General features: G+C 32.2%; 1 protein-coding gene and 1 long non-coding RNA gene across 3 annotated transcripts in view; one reads left to right on the forward strand and one right to left on the reverse strand.

The window, feature by feature from the left end:
• The window catches only part of LOC111636691 (ATP-dependent RNA helicase DHX8-like), a 74,866-nt gene extending 72,201 nt beyond the window's left edge, over positions 1 to 2,665 (forward strand). For both annotated transcript variants that reach the window (XM_023381986.1, XM_023381987.1), the window contains exons 23-26: positions 222 to 350; positions 426 to 622; positions 1,411 to 1,590; positions 2,342 to 2,665. In XM_023381986.1, the coding sequence (XP_023237754.1) occupies positions 222 to 350; positions 426 to 622; positions 1,411 to 1,590; positions 2,342 to 2,564 (729 nt within the window). In that variant the 3' untranslated portion in view covers positions 2,565 to 2,665. The remainder of the gene's footprint in view (positions 1 to 221; positions 351 to 425; positions 623 to 1,410; positions 1,591 to 2,341) is intronic.
• A 5,634-nt stretch (positions 2,666 to 8,299) lies between these two features.
• LOC111636703 lies at positions 8,300 to 14,153 on the reverse strand. Its single transcript, XR_002758573.1, has 2 exons — positions 13,912 to 14,153; positions 8,300 to 8,378 (listed from the first exon to the last, which is right to left on the reverse strand). It is a non-coding gene; the product is annotated as an uncharacterized LOC111636703 (long non-coding RNA).
• Between the last annotated feature and the right edge of the window lie 3,373 nt (positions 14,154 to 17,526).

Genomic DNA, 17,526 nt, shown 5'->3' on the forward strand with positions numbered 1-17,526 from the left:
TTAATTAATTAGTTAATTAAATAATTAATTAATTAAGAAAAAAATATATGAACTAATTCAATTGTGAGATTTTGAAAAAGCTTAAATCAAATTAAATCTACAAAATAAACTTTACTTTGTACTATTATTGGTATCCTACTTAATCTGTAAAATATATATTGCATTATTTCTGTTTTATTCCTTATTTGTTGTTTGTATAACAATTAAAATTTCATTTACAGATGGCTGAATTTCCTCTGGAGCCAAATTTGGCAAAACTGTTAATTATGTCTGTTCATCTTAGCTGTAGTGAGGAAGTCTTGACAGTTGTTTCTATGTTGTCTGTACAGAATGTGTTTTACAGACCAAAGGTATTATTTAATTAATGTTTTAAATGTTTAAAAATAATAAAAATTTTGCTAAATTTTATTTTTGTGTGTTAAAAGGATAAACAAGCTTTGGCTGATCAAAAGAAAGCCAAATTTAATCAGGCAGAAGGTGACCATTTAACTTTACTTGCCGTTTATAATTCTTGGAAAAACAACAAATTTTCAAATGCTTGGTGTTATGAAAATTTTGTTCAGATTCGTACATTAAAAAGAGCACAGGATGTTAGAAAACAATTGTTGGGTATTATGGATAGGTGGGTGAATTTAATATTTTATTATTATTATTATTATTATTCTAGAAATAATCAGAAGGTTAAATTAGTTGAAATATGTTACATTCAATAATGTTCACAAATAAATAACAAAAGATATATATTGTTTTAAATATTAATAATTATTTATTGTGACATCATCACAATGCCAGGCTGCAATTTTTAATAATTTTTTAATTTAAAATATATGCTTTCCACTTCAAATTAGTAGTGTCTTGTCCTGTACATCATACTTTTCCATTAGTGACAGAGTTGTGCCATTCATCTATCTAACTCCTTTCAGGGAAAGATTTTTTAATAGAAATAACGTGACTTCCAGTTTGCACCAGACATTCTTATATGGTTAATCAGGCCTCCTGCCCCTAATCTTTCCATATCTGCTCTTGTCTTTTATCTATCTAACTCTGTTCTCAAGATTAAGGAAAAATGGACAACAGTGGGAATTTATAGGTCTACAATTTTTTCAAATTGCAGCACAATTAAAACAATATATAAACTATTCACTTGTAATATTTATATGTGAACATTATTGAATATAATGATCTTAAAATTTTATATATTTCAACTAATTTAGTTTTCTAATTATTCTCTCTATTAAGTCATTTATCGTGTGAGTATGGACAAATGTATGTTTGAATTGATAACATATTAATTATAGTTAGTTTTATGATAAATGTTTTAAAAAGAATATGGTCTCTCATTGAATAAATTTATTATGTAATTTAACAAAAAGAGAAAGTATATAATAAATAAAAATTGATATTTTTCAGGCATAAATTAGATGTGGTATCCTGTGGCAAAAATACAGCAAGGGTGCAAAAGGCCATATGCAGTGGCTTTTTCAGGAATACTGCAAAGAAAGATCCTCAGGAGGGATATCGCACACTAGTGGACGGACAGGTGGTGTACATTCATCCATCCAGTGCTTTATTTAATAGACAGCCAGAATGGTAAGAATGTGAAAAAATATATAATAATTATATATTATTTTGTTTTTGATTATATATAAATTATCTATAACAATTTATTTATTTATCTAATTGTTTAGTTGCAAATCATGAGTATAGTACTTTTTAATCAAACAACGAATAATATGACTTTGAAAAATAATTTCTGTTGGATATTTAAAAACTAACATTCTCCAAATAAAACTTAAATTTTTTGCAAGGTTTAAACATAAAACAAACAAAGGAACACTGTATGGTAAAGCTTTTCATCCTAAAGTTTATTTCTTCATATATACAGTACAATACCTGTGTCAACCTAAGACCTGTGGTGTGATTGTCCTTTAAATACAGCCACATCATTATTGCACATATGAAGAAAGGAATACTAGTATTCATGGCATTACATTAATTTGAAAAATAATTTGTGCTGGGTATTATTAGAACATTGTATCATTAGTTGTGTGAATTTCATTCAGTTGGGAATTTTTCATTGCTTTTCAATATCAAAAATTATTTCTCTGTACTGTATTGGTTAAAACTGTTTGATGTCTCACAAACACAAAACCTATTATTTCTCATCTTTTGTTTTTAGAATGCTTAGATTCTGATGCCGAAAACACTTCTTAAAAATGCTTAATAAATAAATTATTGGATTTAAACTCAGAAGAAAACTTAGTTTTTGATAGGCTATTGTTTGTTTTAGTATAGCTAATTGTAATATTCTATATCACACTATTTTCATTTTAATTGCCAGGGTTGTATATCATGAACTCATCCAGACCACCAAAGAATACATGAGAGAAGTGGTCACCATTGACCCCAAGTGGCTGGTGGAATTTGCTCCCGCATTTTACAAGTTTGCCGATTCCACCAAACTGAGCAAACATAAGAAACAACTAAGACTGGAACCTTTGTACAACAAATATGAGGAACCCAATGCTTGGAGAATATCCAGAGTGAGAAGACGACGAAATTGATATTTTGTATATATTTTTCTATGGTGTTGACCATCATTATGGTTTTATTAAATATAAATATACTGTACATAAAAATATTGTATATAGAATTAAAATATAAATATTTCGTTTTTTTATTTAAAACAAACGATGTATTTTTATTTATTCATTTTTTAATGCAGAAAATAAAATTATAGTTGTAAATCGGGTTCTTTGAGATTTTGATTTAATTTAAAAAGCTTTAGATAAAATTCATATGTAGATGAAACAATATGAGACCAAAAGTATATATTTTTGACTTCGTACATTTACTAATTTAAGTCTTTTAAATTTTGGCTTCATTTTCAGATCTTAAATATAACAGTTTTTTTTAATGATCAGTGTTTTTTTATTTTCCTTTATTAATTTTACTTCGAAGTTTTTCCTCGGTAAATTAACTAAAAATTTTTTGGAACACTTTTTCCTTTTCTCATTTAGTGATTTTTATTATGATGGCTGGTTACAGAGAGACTTTTAAGATATGGATTCGTTTTATTTTGATCCAGAGAGATTGCAATGCTCTCCAAATTCTACAGTAATAATCCGAAATAAATTAACGATGTATTAAAATAAAAATTTCGAAGAGTTACGAAAAATAAATATTTTTATATTTTAACTATAGGAAATTTATTTATGATTTTGTATCTTTATGAAATAGTTTTTCCTTTCTTAAATTTCCCGAAATTCTAAATCAAAATCAATTGTAGGTTGGATTATGTAACGTTCTCATACATGAGGGAAATTAAAAGACAGCTAAAATATAACTAAATTCAATTGAATTTTTTTATGGTAAATCACGCTGTGAAGTCACGAAAGCGTAAACATTCGATGTATTTTTCTGATTCACTCAAGCAATATTAAATTTTGGAAACTTGATACTATCTCGTTAATTAAATTCTCCATTGTTAAAATTCATTTGGATAGGAATTAAAAAAAATTATATAAAGAAAGAATTAAATAATTGTGTTTATTGTTACTATTTACTCGAATTTAGGCTAAATTTATAAACCTATATTTGATTATATAGTATTTCCCAGAATAAGAATGGAGCCGATGTCCTGGATCTTGATTATGTATCGTTCCCCACCATAGATAACTTGTAAGCAACGAACATTCTTCGAAATGCGATGCTTGAAATCTTGAAAAAAAAATCTCGTTATATGACGTCCTGACTTGTTTTCTAACTTTTTTGGGGATTAATCCAACTCTCATATATCGGGCCCTTCCTTCACCGTTCCATTGTGGGTTCAGCCAGGCCTCCTTATTCTGGGCCTGGTTGAACCTACAATGGGCTTGATAAAAAGAACCTTTCAGTGTCCACAGGATAAGAGTTAAAAATTAAAAAAAGACGTAACACTCAGTGGCGTAGCGAACATAAATGGCGCCCGGGGCACGACACTATTGGCGCTCCCCCTCCCCAGAAACACATACTTTGTCTTGGAGACCATTTGGGCGCCACTCGCAGAGGGGCTTCCGGTGCATGATACACCCCCTTGCACCCCCTCGCTACGCTACTGCTAACACTATTGTATTTATAAGTTAAGCAGTTACTGTATTAGATTTGTTGAAAATGTTCATCGAATATTTTTGAAAAATTCAAACTTTTCAGAATATTACGAAAAGAAAATGCAATATAGAGAAGAGAGTCGAAGACGTTTTCTGAATCTGTAGACTATACCGCTTCTCGTGTGAACTGGAGGGAAATTTGAATTTGTTTAAAGTGCTTTATTGGGGAGTGCAACACATTTAAATGACGTAGACACGTAAAGAAAGTTGATGTCATCAACTTCCTTTACGTGTTTACATAGTTTGAATGTGTAGAAATGCCTGCTGGTTTCAATATCACTACAGTGAGACCAAAAAGAGGAGTAGAAGGATGGATGGGAACTGTAGAAAGTAAGGCATAGAGGACTGTCTCGGATATGTCCGGGCCTTATCCCTCACCACCCGGCCGGATTAATCCACTTTGGGACCCTAGACATTTTCTTTTTACCAAGTTCCCTCCCACATAAGAACATAAAAACACATTTTCTTAAGATTTTAGAATTCACAATAACCATATAAAAAGCAATATATATTTGTTTATTATATACAGTTGTCCAACAGAAAAGTAAACTATCTTATTTACAAATCTTTTCAAAATAGACAGTCTGACCGGGCCCTAGACATTTGTCTATGGGATGATCCGTCCCTGGGCCGTGCCAGTTTAAACCTGAGTACGACAGGGCCATCGAGAGCTTGTAAGGAATCGGGTAGAGCGGTGCCCTTTTTCTATTTATTTTTTAATGATATACAGGTAACCCCCGTATAACACGGTAGTTACGTTCCAAAAAATTAAAAAACATAGTACGAAACTAGTACGAAAAAGAGGGTTAGGTTCCAAAAATTAAAAAACATGCCACTATATTTTCATAATTAAGATCAATATCTTTATTAAAATTTTCTTAAGCGATACATGTTAATATAAATTAAACAATGTTTTCTTCGTCATCACTAAAAGCACTATTAACCGTGAGCGTTTTATTTTTGGCAAGTTATCGTTATCCTCTGAGCATTTTTCTGCATTATTTTCAGATTCATGCTTTACCTTTTGCAAAAAGTGTATGTAATTTTAGATTGCTTGCTTCTAGTTAAAAGATCTTTATAAATTTCCTTATATGGTGTTAAGCACTTATGGAATAAGGGAAAAACATCTGGCAACGTCAGAAGCAGAAGCGTCGAGATCTGGCAAAATTGAAACAATTTTCGCGAAGGACCATGTGTATGGAGGCGAGAAAACAAAATTTACATACTGAAGTAGTAATAGTTCACGAAAATAATAATTTTCGTGAACTATTAGTACTTCAGTATGTAAAAATTTATTACATTTCATGTTGTACGAGGGTTTTACCCATTTCTCAAACCGTGTCAGAGTGAATCCGTGCTATAAAAGTACCGTGTTATACGGGGGATGGTATCAATTCTCGAACCGTGTTAGAGTGAATCCGTGCTATAGAAGTGCCGTGTTATACGGGGGTTACCTGTACATAAAATGTTTCCATATTAATAAAAAAAACACACACAAATATTTTGATTTTTGTTAGTAAAAATAACATTAATTTATAGGGGTAAAGACTACTTAGGGATCCTAACTTCTTGACAAAATAAATCTGTAAATGCCAATATAGCGCTGTTTGCTTCCACATTGTTGTTCGGTTGCCAGATGAATGCCTGGAAAAAATCTCCAGCACCTCCTCACGATAGCCCTGTTGGCCGAACCGACAATGGGTATAAAAAGGGCGTTCAATGCCCATAACGTGAAAAGAAAAATTACTTTTGTATAAAGTATACTCAACGAAGCTTCAACGTTGTTCAAAATTGCTTTTTCAGATTAAACGAAATTCATTAAAGTGAAATATTTTAGATTAAAATCAGTCTAGAAGTAGATTCAATGATCATTGCAATATAAAAATATATTAACTTTGAGATTGAACTAATTATGAATAATAGTAGATACGGAAACAGCTGTTGCCTTCTGTAAAAATAAAGATAATCTATTTGAAAAAATTCAGATTTAAAGTAACAAAACATGTCGAAATAAAAGATGCCCTCAAACAACACCGTTACGTAAAAATTGGTAAAATTTATATTGATTTAAATAATGATAATTTTAAAGATAAGAATAATAACTGTTCTGTTGATTATCTCAATTACATATCGATGACGAGACCGTGGACATCGTGCATACATTAATACCACTCATGAGCATGCATCAGTCTTATCCACAACCGATGCACTGGTGAACGGTTTTTTACTGGAACATCTGGCAACCGAACAACAATGTGGAAGCAAACAGCACTATATTGGCATTTACAGATTTATTTTTCAAAATGACTTTAAATTAATACGGATAAGTAGTAAAAATAGTATTAATAATATAACCATGGAGAGGTCATATTGCTTCTTCACAGCTTACCATAGCTAGTTAGGTGCATAGTTAGCTTTACCTCGTTACACTTCTATTATTATTACAATAAGAAATTACATATTATTACTTTTAATTTTAAAGAAAGAGAAAAATAGGCAGAATATTTTGAAATATTTGCATAAGATTAATGTGTGTAAAATATTGAATCCTGTTTATACACGTGCATTTAGATTTGTTTATCTTAGTAGTTTTCAATATGTTTTGACTAATGATATTTTACTAATAGCTTTTACAACCGTTACGAAAGCAATTTCACATACACTAGAAAACTATTCACAAAACGTTAAGAACAGCTGTCTGAAATACGTTGTTCAAGTGTTCTTGCACAACATTGCTGAAATGTGGCGGGGCACCATCGTACTTAATTTTTTTATTTGGGAACATGCCAAGAGTATTGTGTACGTCATTTCAGTGTAACATGGAGGAGTTAATTACGTAATGCTTTTCACCAAACCCGACACAATCCAGCCATGTTTCACAGATTTTGAATCACTAGTGTAGATACAATGAACGTAATCAAACCCTGAATGGGTACTTTTAACATCTATTGTAAAATGTTTGGAATAAAGTAACTAATAAAATAGAATGTAAAAATCATATCAAATGAAATCAAGAAAAATCCTGGCCGTCCTGTGAATATTTCTACTAAGAAGGTGATAGATAATATTAGAAAACTATTTGAGGTGGATCAGAATTTGACTATTTGTGAAGCAGCAAGATTTAAGTTACATAAAACAATCAACTGTTAGTTCTATCAAAGTTCACAAGTTGAAAATTGTGGAAAGAGTAAAAACCGAAGCTCCGAAGTATGCAGGTGACAAAGAAGCACTTGTAAAAACTGGTCTACGAACAGTGTAAAGTAAATGATGCCAGAAAATTTTGGAACTGCATGATATTTATATTTCAAATGATCCGAAAGATGTTTCAGATCGGGAATATTTCCATAACTCTAGTCCAGACCAAGTTGATTTTCAATAAAAGTTCAAGGAAAACCAAATTCCCGAAGCGACATTTGATTTGGCAAGCAATAGATGAGGATGGTGATGTGTCACATTATTTTGTATAGTGCTCTATGAATGGCAGAATGCACTTAAAGGAATGTTTGAAGAAGCGACTGTTACTTTGGATATATCATCTTCATAATGTTGTTAAAGTTTTATTTTAGCCTGACACGGCAATATGCCATTACACAAAAGAAGCCATCCAATCGTCAGAAAGAGTAAAGCTCAGTTTTGCCCATAAAGATGAAACCACCCAAAAGTTTCTCAAACATGTGGCTTTAAAAACTGCAAATACTTTATAGTATTTGCAGGCAGTGGCACCAAAAATAAATAATTTTAACAGGTATGGAGAAAAATCTGTAACCAAGTAGCAAATGATTCTGGAAAATAAATTACTGGTATGAATGCCGCATGGAAGAGGATCTATTTGACTGGAAAGTATGAGGTCAGAACACGTTCTACAACACATGCTCTTACACATGCTTCCAAAAAGAAGCATTAATCAGTAAAATAATGTGCATTACAGTTCGTAAATCAATTTTGTTTAATAAATAAAATTACATGAATATTGGTGACTAATTCTTGGGCACCTCTTAATCAACGATGAAATGTTTAACATTTTCGGTTCATTGTATTAATGCATCGACTTTTTTTAACGTATAAATGCGTCAAGAAAGTAGATCATTCTTCTGAATATTTTAAAACTGAAGTTTAATCAGCCAAAATAAATAAGNTTTTTTTTTTAATAATAATAATAATTATACAATTGTTCCGTATGTTAATAGGTTTGTATATATATTCTGCATCACAGATATATTACAAAGCTATCTCGTCCTCAGACCCGAGAATTAAAAAATGTATTTTTTAATCAATTTATTTTAAAATTACAATATTTGTATTATAAAAAGTCCATTTATGGATTCAACATCAACCTTTGACCCTTAGTGTTTTTTAAGTACTAAAATAAATAAAAAGTAAAAAACAATGTTGCCAGATGCCTGACGATGAAAAGTGAAAACTCCACTATAAAGGATTCCTGGTCTGAACTCGATAAAATGAACAGAAAAATATTAAATAAATAAAAACAAACATCCATTTTAATGGATGAGAGGTCAGAGGAGGATATGCAAATTACGATTGATGGAACAGCATTAATTCAGTCCATATTTCCTTTTGCTGTACATTTAAAATTAGGAATGTAAAAGATTCTAACAAATGTAGAGCCTCGAAGAAAAGAAAAAAGAGAAATCATTGAATCAGTTGTTACCGGATCAATAAAAATCACGTGTGTAAGTTTTTTTAGGAAAGAAAGTCCTCGCCCAACAAATTAATGTAGTGTATTCTTTTCTTCAAGTTTAAAGCTGTTGGCAGATTTAGCACTAGGTACAAAAACCAATGAAGGTTTGATCCTAAATAAGTTATAAACCAACGTGTTGGAGAGCAAGATTAGCTTTGGTAGGTGCAGTTATACAGGTAAACGGGCATTTTGCGCTTTCTTTCTAGAGTGCTTTATGTTCACAAAGATTAACGGCGCTCATAGCGGCGGAGACCAGACCTAAACACAGAGTTCGCGCCTCGCTCGAACGGGCTGGCAGCACGGAGTTTTTCCGGGTTTGCTCCTTGCCGATGATGCCTGAATAGGGGCCAGCTTCCCATAAAAAGTCCTCCCAGAAAGGCATTCTGTCTCCCTCGCGTACGTTTAGGCCGTCTTCTATAAGGCCGGCTCTTCGGTCGCCTAGCGATCAACCACCAGTCTCTCGGAGTATAAGGCGAATAGCCACTATAAGCTCCATATAAACCGTTTACAGTGCAGATAGTCAACCTGTTCAAAAGAATCAAAAATTACTCCGAGGGAGAATTGTAAGCGTGTGGAATTAATTTTATTTTGGTTTAATTTATTATTAATTCAGTTTAAATTTTTTATAAGATTAAAATGATTATCTCGACCGAGCTTTGAAAAAAAACGAAACTTTCTACAATTTCTAGAAAGTTTCGATTTTTTACGAAAGCGACGGGAACCCGAATAAAACATGAATAAAATGATCAATTAGTTATAAATAATACAGATCTTCCATAAATTACGTAACGCTATTTTTATACTTTTCAACCACCATCCCTCCCCTGTAATGTTCAATAATGCTGTCACATATATCATCCCAAAAATTACGTAACGCATATCCTCGATCAACCATTAATTAATTGTACTAAATAATATACATGGGATACTGAACATCACATTATTTTATTAATTACATGTATAACGTACAAACAGTGCTGATTCGCCTCTGTGCATTTTTTTACAAATTACAGTGAAAGTTATAGTCAAATCCGAATTGTCACCATTTGGAAAAAAGTGGTTGCTTAATCTCTACTTATTTAACAATTACAGTCGATTTAAAGACCCTAACATTACGTGACATTTTTTTTGTAAATATCCTCAACACCCTTGCAACGCGTCGTAAGAATTAGCTGCTTACCCATCTATATCTGCTTTATGTAATTTATGGGCAGCCCAAGCAAGTGTCTCCAACCATTCTGTTAGAACCATGCGAGCTCTTAAAAGTCGACAGGTACGAAAGATATAAACAAAGATTGATTTTTTTTTAATTTTTGAATAACAACGGCCATAAATCAACGTAAAATTTGTTACTACTGTATTTTCGGAAGGGGATAAATTTTGTGGCGCCCAATATTAAAACCTCCTTTAGATATTCGTTGATCTGTGATCGACATTTTGATTTTATATTTTTCATTTTTGAATTTTTTTTCTTTACATTCCGCCGTGTGAATTAAGAGAGCTTTTTTTTTAAAAAACAAGTCCATTTATGGCTTCGTCCAGCCCACAAAGAGGCCAATCCAAAAAATTCCTGGAGTTTTTTCGATCCGTCCGGATTCGATCTCGGGTTCCCTCAGGCTGTCGGCTGTCGCCTTTACCATTCGGTCATCCGGCCGTTTTGAAAAGATTTGTCTATTTTCTGGGTTCGTGGCAAAGAAAATACCAGGAAACGGAATATTTCGTTTCCACATTACTTTTCCATAAATGGAAACAGAGCTTTACGATTTGTATCATTACTTTGACATCAGTTCACTGGATTAATTATCCGAACGCTCAGTAAAATCAGCAGAGCAGAGCACCCTCAAGAGCTTGAGGACAACACTAGATGATGATATGACAAGTATCATCCAGTATATTAAAGAACAATGGAATATTTCTTTTGAAATCAATCACAAAGAAATGACAATTTGCAGCCATTTAAAATTTTAAGTATATTTAATTCGAACAAATTCCTTAAATAATTACAATTAATTATCGTCGGAAACAAATTTAATTCTTTCGATTTTGTTCACATCTTTATATATATATATTATGTACAACACGGGCGATTCCAATGGCAAAATATACTGTACTGTACATCGGCATATGCAATAATTAAAAAGTGTACACAAAATAATTTGCATTTTTAGAAAACAAAAAGGAAAAAAAACATCAATTGGTGATTTCGAGTAAAATTTGAATTTTTCTATACAATTGAGAGAAATCAAATAAACAAACAAAACAAATTCGAACTACTGGTATTTACGCAAAAATTAGAAGTGTTAAAACCTTTTTTTCAACGTGTGCACTAATGGAGTTCCATAAATATTGGTTAAAACATTGATTTTTTTTTCCTTTAAAATTCTTTTGTTTTTTGCGTTTTATTTTGTTTTTTACAAAGTTTTGATCAAAATATTTGCTTTCTTTTTGAAATAATCTCCAACATAATCCGAAAAAACAAACACAAAACGGTCGATAACTCGATAAACATTTATACAATTAATAACAGCAATTTTACTTTTTACCAATGATAATCTTAAACAAATTGGGGAGGGGGTCGAATTTGCTTTTTTTTTTTTAATAATAATAATAATTATACAATTGTTCCGTATGTTAATAGGTTTGTATATATATTCTGCATCACAGATATATTACAAAGCTATCTCGTCTAATAATTGCGTCGGCGTCGACGACGCGGAGCGCGCCGTGTTATCTAAACAAACGTTAATCCAAGACTTAAATCGGCGTTCGACCCATAGTAATATGTACACGCAGGCGCGCGTGCGGATTTAAGGCATGTAGTTTCCCGTACGTCGTCGACGAGGACGTCATCCGCGCGTGCGCGAGGGGAAAAACGTGCCACCGTCACCGTAACCCCCGAGAACTTGGCCCTCGTTTCCTTCACGTCTTCGTCTGTGAATTTGACTGTTCCTGATCGTTCGCCGTCGTGGCGGCAGTTGACGTCGCCTCCGCGGGGGAGGCTGGCGAAGAGTGCTGCGGCGCGGGCGGAATGGCGATGGTTACGTGCTTCACCTTGTCTTCTCGACCCTTTGGTTCTTCTTCGGTGAGTGACGGCCACGCTGGCTGCTCTACTTTGCTCAGTCTCTCCGTCAGAGCTCTGAGTGCAATTTGTCTGAAAACAGAAGACAAATGTCATGACTACCACTGAAATTAAAGTAATTCAATAATTTTATGACGCCATTAAACTCCTCCTCCACATCATTATACTGTTAAAACATACTATTCTTTGAAAGGTCTTTAATCTAGAGATTACATACTTTAAGTTTAGCAACTAGAAAATAAAGGAAGACTGTGTTGATATGCATTCTACCTTTATACCTCTAGTAATGTGTTTTGTATGTAGGAAGAGCTGCTATCAAGTGTTATCATTAGTAAATCTAGAGACAATGGCCTTGGGAAAACTTATTAGTTCTGGTCAGAGTGACAAAATTAAGCAGTGAACCTGAATATTACTGAGATGGGAGACTGAACCAGATGCCATTGTTTATCTTCGTCCATAACTCTGACTGGACAGATTCAATTATGGATGCTATGTAAATACTTCTATTTTGGGTTAGCAGGGAAAGTCTGCTCTACCATCTGACAATATTGCTTTGGCTGTTCCAGGTCTGGATAAAGAACAATTTCTTGCAGGAAGGCATTGGGCCAAAAAATGTAATCATATTTAATTGTAGTGATTACCTCTCGCAGGGAGCACACATCACTTGATTGAAGGTGAATGTAGTACTTACTATATAGTATTATAAAGGTGATATCAGTTACCTTTATACCAGTTCACTTCAGAAAATTTTATCATTTCCCTTCCCCTTCAGGTCAAGAGCCAGTAAAACAGATGAGTCAAAGTAATTTATGATTTACTGGCTACTCACAGCCATTTTTGTTATCCCAGTTAATGCAATGCTGAATAATTAAAAATATACTGTATATATGTGGAATAGGAATAAAATATACTGAAAATTTTATTAGTTTTTGATCAAAATCTAGTCAAAATCTTAGTTTTTTTATGGTATACATCAAAAACTAAGATTTTGATTAGAAAGATGAAAATGACAACTTTTTAGTACATTTTATTCCCATTCCACATATATATTCACAACAAGAGAGTTATGACAGTATAAAATGTCAAAGGAATCTACAAAAAAACTTTTAAAAACAAATCAAAATTAACAAAATCTCCTATGTAACCTGCAAATGTTGTTAAGATGCATAGCCTGCACCTGCTTTAAAATTAAAAAAAAAAAAAAAGATAACCTTCAGGTTATATGCAAAAAATTATAGTAATTAGAGAGGTTGAGGCGCACATTTTAAATGTGTAAACGTGTACGTGTGACGTTCAGTGCCGCTTTCCCGTAAGCCTAAAAGTTTGACGATGGTGTTTGAAATGTCGAGCGTGATTCCACCGACTATCCAAACACCATTGTCAAACTTTTAGGCTTACGGGAAAGCGGCGCCGAACGTCACACGTACACGTTTAAAACGTGCGCCTCAACCTCTCTATTGTTATTATCATTTAATTTTTAATATTTTAAGTTTATTTAGCTTCATTTTTTTATTCAACTATTAAATATATTTTGAGAAATAGAATAATAGCATTATTATAATTTTAAAAACTAATATATTTCATATGATTTTGGGGATTCTGCAATAATCCTTAATTTGTATTAATTTGTTTGAACTAGAATTTGTTCCAAAAACTAATTTTATTTTGTCTTTGTTTTTCTAATTGGAACTGAAGGAATTTTGATAGTAGATATCAATGTCACAAAATAAGTTTTGTACCTTGTTCTATCCAGATACAATTACACGAACTGTATCTTTAATTAACAACACTTAATACCATTAGTTAAATAATGCTTTCTAGAAGTGTTTTGTTAATAAATTAGAGACTTTCCACAGACAAACTCCATATAAATTGCAAGTGGTTTCGCAAAATCTTTAAATTTACATTCAGTTTTAATATCTTAAAATTATCTAGTGCAACTTCATATTTTCTCTCGAAACTACAGTCAAATATCAATGTAGTACCACGTCTAATAATTGCGTCGGCGTCGACGACGCGGAGCGCGCCGTGTTATCTAAACAAACGTTAATCCAAGACTTAAATCGGCGTTCGACCCATAGTAATATGTACACGCAGGCGCGCGTGCGGATTTAAGGCATGTAGTTTCCCGTACGTCGTCGACGAGGACGTCATCCGCGCGTGCGCGAGGGGAAAAACGTGCCACCGTCACCGTAACCCCCGAGAACTTGGCCCTCGTTTCCTTCACGTCTTCNTTTACATTCAGTTTTAATATCTTAAAATTATCTAGTGCAACTTCATATTTTCTCTCGAAACTACAGTCAAATATCAATGTAGTACCATTATTTGTATGCCTCTGAAAATGATGCTGAATCAAATAGAGAATTAAACTAAAATATCTCAAACAGTAAGAATTTTATATAGTAATAATAATTATATACAAATTTGAGTTTGAGCATTTGAAAAACCACACTATTTTGTGGTAACAATATGATTTGCAATGCAAAATAATTCATTTAACAATTTACATTCTAAAAACTATCTACAGATATGGCTTTCGCTTTCATTTATATCATTTAAATGTTAAAACATAGAACAGGATATGTGAGAAGTTCTTGTGTTCATTTCAGAATTTTAATTTTACTCTTGAGATTAATCAAGGATACTATCACCTGTTTCTCAGCAAATGTAACTAATTATATCAACACACCTGAATTTTTTGCCGAGCATAAATTATTTTATTCTCAAACGTTTTCAACCTACTTATTATAGATCATCATATCTTCAAATTTGTCCAGATCATTTCAAATGTTCAAGCTGGAACTTCAGTTCACAATATGACAAAATTATAATCTTACTCACTCTTTCCAACAGATAATGAATTCAGACTTGCACTAATATTTTTGACTTCCTTGAGAAAATGCTAATGCAAAGTTGCTTTTTAAGAATTCTTTTTACTTCTACATAAAAAAAATTCTTAAAAAGCATTCAGAACTAGAATCTCTTAAACAATTTTAATTTGAAATGGTAAAGACCTGAGGAAGACTTCAAGCAAATTGGAAACATTAGTACAAGACTGAAATTAACTGCTGGAAAGAGAGAATAAGGTTATAATTGTCATATTGCAAAAATACTTAGTATTAAAAGTTGTGCAAATTTTNAGCTATGACTAAAATGATATTTAGCATTTGAGTATAACTAAAATTTATTTATAATATTTTTATTATTTTTACACATTTCATAGGTGACAAGTTGGCTTAATGCCAGTGATACATATACCACATTTATAATGCATCTGTCATGCTGGCACCTGGCCAACTGAAAACCGTTATTTATTTATTTTATTGATTAATTTTTTCATTTATTTAATATACACAATTATTGTAATCTTTTAAATTTAAAATGAAAAGTATTCAAAAAACATTGCATTCTATTTTGGAATGGTAATCTTAAACCTGACGATGGCCTATATGTAAGTAGGTTGAAAACATTTGAGAATAAAATAACTTATGCTCGGCAAAAAATTCAGGTGTATTGATATAATTAATCAAGGATATTCTTACCAGATCTTTGTATAATGATTTCAAAATAAATAAAAATAAACATAAAAAACAAAAATGATTTATTAAACTGAAATATCTTTTATTCACCTGAAGAAGAACTAAGTTCAAAAACGTTAGTGAAGCTATATTGAACTAAGCACTGTTTTGGTTTCGAGTCAGAAGTAAGTCGTCAAAAATGATTCATATATGTGTGTACAGGGTGTCTCAGTTAAACGTTTCAGAACTTCTAAGAGGGGTAGGGTGCATCCTGATGACTTGGAATCATATAGCTATGTGGGGTCGGAAATGCTTTCCTCATGTGGTAGATGGTGTTGCGAGAAAGTTCTGAGCGTTCTTGCAGGGATATCGTCATTTCGCACAAGGACACAGAGTTACCTGATATGCATTTGGTGTACGGGCCTGCAGATTATAGTGGGCCAGCGCACAGCACTTGTATGCGGAACGATATCTGATGAGGTGTATTCCCAGCCATAACTTCTTTGCAAGCCTGCACCAGAGGTTAGCTATTTCTGTACTGTACATCACCGCTTCAGGAAAGCATTTCCAACCCTGCATTGCTATATGATTCCAAGTCGTCGGGATGCACCCTACCCCTCTTAGAAGTTCTGAAATGTTGAACCAAGACATCCTGTATATATTAATCTTAGAATACATTTTAATCAACCTTAAACAATATCTTAATATTTCCAAACCTTATTTAAAAATATACATACTGTATATAAAATTATATATACTGTATTCACTCACATATAAGATGAGGTTTTTATTCATTTATCACAGCTTCAAATTCCTAGATTGTCCCATACATGCAAGCGAAAGATTCTTTGTGTTTTTGCAAATAATTTTTGTGAACTGTGTATTCACATTTTTTACCAGATGCTCATCCTCTGGTGTTTAAAAACAAAAGTATTTTATCTGGGTTGTTTCAAATCGTTCTTGTATATTGTTAAGAGTAAAGACAAGTAGCAATAGGAAAAGCAAAGCTTTTGAATTGAATTCCAAATTGAAATTCCAAAATCACACGGGAGCCCAATATAAGTTTTAATCCATTTCGTGGGAAACTGGCATTTCGTGTGGGAATCCCACACGAAATGCCAGTAATTTTTGTGGGACAATGAGTGAATTTATGTGCATTTGATGTTTTATTTGTGATTATTAAACAAAATAAAATTAGAATTGCATTAATAAATAAAATTTTCGGGGGGCGCTTTTGTCTGCCGAAGCTGCTGGCGCGTTTTTTTTACTCACTTCAAATACAGGTAAAGAATGTATCCTGTCAAATAATTTTACGTTAAAATTTTATTTGTTTGTGCTGTGTGTTAACATTATAATTGTTGGAAAATCTATCAACATAATTAATATGCAACGCTCGCCAATTAAAAGAGGAAGACCACCACTTCATAAGTCAAAATCAACTAGTAGAAAGGAATCTGCTTCGACCANTAGACAAAACGGGTTTTAACAAAGACATTCAGTATAAACTAGTTTCAACTAGACAAAACGGGTTTTAACAAAGACATTCAGTATAAACTAGTTTCAACTAGACAAAACGGGTTTTAACAAAGACATTCAGTAAAAACTAGATTCAACTAGTTAAAACGCGTTCTAACTAAAAACGGGTTTTAACTGTAACATATACAGTATATAATATATGAACCTTATTTGGCTATATTCATCTAACCTACAACTAAGACTTGATTGTCAAACTGAAATTTATGATTGTCAACATGAGCTAATATTTATTATTATATTCATTGGCTACAAAGTTATGAAACTATTAAAAGCTATCAATAAATATAATGTTATTGCTGTTCTATTCAAAATTTCAAGACTAAGTTCAAGCAAGTTTTTGATAATGGAAAGAAATTTTGGTATCAAGGCAACAAGCTATGCTACCAAAAATTTCAGTAACTTGTGTGTTATTGAAAATTAAACTGTCAAAAACAGCACAATGAAGGTTTCATTACGAAAATTTTCAAAATAATTATTTCAAGACCAATGCAAAACACATTTGTTTCAAAGAAAATTCATTTATTAATATTCTAATAAGATATTTCA

The sequence above is a fragment of the Centruroides sculpturatus genome, unplaced genomic scaffold, assembly GCF_000671375.1.
Source record: "Centruroides sculpturatus isolate CEXI.00-Female unplaced genomic scaffold, Cexi_2.0 scaffold667, whole genome shotgun sequence".
Lineage (NCBI taxonomy): Eukaryota > Metazoa > Arthropoda > Arachnida > Scorpiones > Buthidae > Centruroides > Centruroides sculpturatus.